This window comes from Solanum pennellii, chromosome 5 (assembly GCF_001406875.1).
Source record: "Solanum pennellii chromosome 5, SPENNV200".
In the NCBI taxonomy this organism is placed as follows: Eukaryota; Viridiplantae; Streptophyta; class Magnoliopsida; order Solanales; family Solanaceae; genus Solanum; species Solanum pennellii.
In genome coordinates, this window is record NC_028641.1 from 75,031,893 (window position 1) to 75,036,308 (window position 4,416).

A 4,416-nucleotide genomic window follows, 5' to 3' on the forward strand; every position below is an offset into this window, starting at 1 on the left:
ACATTCTATACATAATAATAAAGTTAGGGTAAAAAAGAATTAGTTACTTTTAATTACTTAAATGTCAAACCAATTGATTCATGTCAAGTGCCTTTTATATTCACTTTATTACTTAGTTGTAAGTTTTAGAAAAGCAACATCAAAAATAAAAAGCTATCACTAGAAAAAGAAAAGAAGCAAGGAAGAATAACCTTATTAATATGATATTTATTTCTATTCATTGCAAGAGGCGAACCTAAATTTTAATTAATAAATAATAATTCATATATATTATCTATAAAGTACTATAATTTTATGAATTTTAACATAAATATATGTTTCACGTTAAAAGTCAAGTTCACTCAAAGTTTGTGGTAATACTTACATTCTTTTAATATAAAATAATTACAATGAATTGAGGATATCTTTAAATAATTACAATGAATTGAGGATATCTTTAGGATAAACTGTCCTCTTTCACTATGAAGTATCACTTTTGAAAAAGAAAAAAATTAATCAACAAAATAATAAAATGGGGTTTAGGATTTGAATGGATTCATAACTAATTATTTTTTCTTTTTTACAAAACAAGATTTTATTGGCTAGCTGGATTTTGAGCATTCGTTTAGAGTCGTTTACCTAGAAAAAAAATAATTCCCTCAAATAAATTAGATGAAGATTCTCTAAACTTGCATTAGAGAAATTAAAGTTGACTAATTGTGTTACGTTAATTTATTAACCAAGGTTCTTCATCACATGTTTAACACTAAAATATTAGTATAAGTTTTTCGTTATACATTAATTTTTTTCACGTAAAATAAATTCATCTCAACAAAAAATAATAACATATGCAAGGTTCCTTCTTTTCTTTTTTCGATAATTTAAAGGCAACGAGTTTTTTCACCAAGGATTTGGGGATTAGAGCTATGAGTTATAGAATAAGATTGTATCATAGGTTCGAACCCCATTTCCTTTTATATGGAAATGAAACTAGAAGAATTCATTTATCAGTGTAAAGTATTATCTATTTTATTTTCTTAATAAATTAAAAAAAAAGGCAATTAAAAAGGGTATCCCCGTGCACCCCACATGCACGGGTTTTAGGGAAAGGCCGGACCACAATGATTTTGAAAATGCAATTAATACATGAAAAATCAATCTCCAATTACTCACCAAAAGTATGAGAGCTGGGGATCAACTGGAGCTGGTTTAACTGAGGTTGATGCTTCAGGACAGTAAACAGAAAACAAATTTATGAAGTCTTTCTGTTCTTCCTTGGAACATCATAAGCAACCATGAACTGGAAAACCCGAGGAACTATAGACGTTAGCAGCTCACTTCTTGACTAATCTTAGAACATCACCCACGAGATGCAAAGACCCCGTCACCAGAACCTAGATAAACAACAGAAACATTAACTAGTTTGCTATATACAGGATCGAACAATGCTAAAGGACAATACGATTTTACTGAACAGAAAGACGAGAAGTTGTACTTATGGTAGACGAGGAATATCTCTGTTCTGCAATTAGTAAGATTTCTTGCATGCATACTGGAAAGTGTAAATTCTCTCTAGAAAGAAAATCTTAACAATTAGTACCTGTTTCGCAGTAATAATGATACACAAGAAAGTACTATGCAACAAGGACCCCAATAAGAGTATTTTCCCTGACATCCTATTTCACTGTTACTTAATTTGCCGCATAACTTTTCGAATTCTGACTTGCATGATTATTATTATCAAGAGTATCAACAAGGTTATTAAGTGATAAATGCAGGAACATCGAGGACCTACATGTTACATTTTCATTTTCATAAATAGACAAGAGGAAAAGTTGTGTTGGAGATGCTAAAAGTAATTCTAATGATTATATATTAATATTTGGTGTAACACAAGTGTTACTTGAAGAAGTGAACATTGCTTTATGACAAGACAAAAACAACAACGACACACCTAGTAAAAACCCAGAAGTGGGGTCTGGGGAGGTAAGATGTACACAGACCTTACCCTTACCTTTGTAAGGTAGAGAGGTTGTTTCTGCTAGGCACTTTGGCTCAAAAGAAGAGCAATCAAAGAAGGAAAAGAAGGAAAATAATGACAGCAAAATAACAAGAAGTACACAACATATAAAGCAACAGGCAATATTAAAGATCATAAAAGAAGATCCTATGCGAAATACTAACACACGGTACGAAACAGGGAGATGATATCATATCACATCATATCACAGGAAAAAAAAGAAAAGTGAAATTCAATTTTGGATGGAGAGCGGAGGAAATGGTATTTGACTTCTACAGATTTCAGTTCAAGTACGTCAGAGAGTTATCTCGTAATCGATAAAAATTGATTTTCCTTTAATTCCAGTAAGACAAAAGGTTGTCCTATTCATTGATGCGCAGTAAGCATGCATGATTCGGCATTACCTGGGAGCGACCAGATCGGTTTTTACGAACAGTGTCTCTAAGCCAATTTATTGCTACTGGGAGTGAAGGAAACACTTTGCTGTTCTCACAACTTTGAGCTCCTTTTTCCAAATCATCTGTTACTTCTTCATATGTGTGGTCTGTATTCTTCACATCATTGCCTGTAACTAAATAGGATCAGTTAAATGCACAACTTATCTTTTAGCAGTCAATTATGCTTCTATTTCAGAAGAGGCATTTAAAAAACCATCAACTCCAATCATATAAACAATTTCTACACAGTTGTGGCAATACTTGAGACTTTTATACAGATAAATAAAATGATAACATTCAACAGACACGTCGCACATCAGATTTATCTAATTGATGTCAGTACACTATTTAATCAGTGTACATAAACATGCAGAAAGATTAGTCACCCTATTAGTTTATTAGAGTCCATTTCTGTAAAATTGAAAGGAAAAGGGAAGATTAGAGCAGATTGTTGATTAATATGACCCTAGAACCACATTTATTTTAACTCATTCAATAATGAAGACCACATCATAATTGGTGAGATATAAGAGGATTGTTAGTCACTGTGCTGTATGTTTCGAAAGGTATGGTTGGACATTTGACAAAATGACCTCAATAGGCATATGTAAGAATATAATTCTTCCAATTCAATGTAAGAGAGTCATATTCCACAATTTAAGTAGATGCAAGGTTATAAATTTTCCTCTCTGCCAACGGAAAAGGCATGGATAAGGTCTCCTCTTAAATCGAGACGCATTACTGAAAAATCACTCGATCCCCATTTTGCAGTAGTATGGTCTTATCGTTAAAGAATGAGGTATCCATAATTGATGAGAATTAGGGAAGTTTACATAAAACATATCTAGTGGTTGAGGTATGCCAGCAAATTTTCTACAAATATAAAGGGATTATTTCAAAAATTATTATCAAGTCTCAGAGATATTAATCATGGATTTGGAAAACAATTCGTTCCATGATATTTGTCAATTATGAGAATTGTTAGCTTACAAAATACTAACTACTAAAATGTTAACCATAGTTCAATACGACTTCTAACCTTTTTCCCCACGAACAAGGTTTTCCCATATTCTTTGTAGAGTCAGCTGCCATGACAGATCAACTTGAGTATCAGCAGTTGAGGCACTTGTACCCACCTTGTAATATACTGAAACATTAGGTACAAAGAGCGCTTTCTGGAAGTGGACTCCTGAAATATTAGACTTAATGTCAAACTCCTGACTTACATAAAAGTCGCAAAGAAACCACTAAGCTCACTGGGCTATAGTATCATTATCATTCAGCAATGACCACAAGATTTCAAGAATTTTATCCTTGCTATTTATCTGAAGGACTCAAAGGTAAGATTGACTGTGTCCAAGTAATTACCATGACTAGCACACGCCCTCACCAGCCTTGGAAGAAGTAGTTCAGGATCCCTCACTGACATACAGTTGAAGAGTAAGAACTGCAGGTTCGACAACAGTCTCAGATTTAGCAGGGTTCATTATAATAATCAGCATTTCAAAAATAAATGATGACTGAGTCTATATGTACTTGCTCTCTCCTAATCACATACAGGCACCACTTCCAACTTCCCGATGGACAAATTCAAGACATTAGATATTTATGGAATAAAACAACTGTTTAGTTTGTTTGCACTAGAGATCAAAAATATTAGATCAAGACTTGGAAGGGTAATTGAACATAGATTAGTTTTTAGAATATTTTACTAAAACAAAAATTGATAGATTAGCTTTTTAAATTTAAATAAAATCCATCTGCCGGTAGATCATACAGGAATATATTTGAGTTGTCAGCATCACTTATTTATTAAATGATTAAATGAGAATGAAGGGTGTACTTTGCATCAAAATGTACTTCAGAGACAACTATCCAAAGAATAGTCTTCTGATCATATCCTTGCTAGACATATTTCATTCCATAAAAAATTGAACTATGTTTGAAACTCAGGCTTGTCAAAAAGACTTCTTTTTTTTT

At 32.5% G+C, this 4,416-nt stretch overlaps 1 protein-coding gene across 3 annotated transcripts in view; it reads right to left on the reverse strand.

The window, feature by feature from the left end:
* Window positions 1-910: 910 nt before the first annotated feature.
* Window positions 911-4,416, reverse strand: part of LOC107020523 (folylpolyglutamate synthase) — an 11,027-nt gene continuing 7,521 nt past the window's right edge. For all 3 annotated transcript variants that reach the window (XM_027917146.1, XM_015220926.2, XM_027917147.1), the window contains 4 exons: window positions 3,805-3,883; window positions 3,476-3,625; window positions 2,404-2,564; window positions 911-1,373 (listed from right to left, as the gene is read on the reverse strand). In XM_027917146.1, coding sequence (XP_027772947.1) covers window positions 1,314-1,373; window positions 2,404-2,564; window positions 3,476-3,625; window positions 3,805-3,883 — 450 coding nt within the window. In that variant the 3' untranslated portion in view covers window positions 911-1,313. The remainder of the gene's footprint in view (window positions 1,374-2,403; window positions 2,565-3,475; window positions 3,626-3,804; window positions 3,884-4,416) is intronic.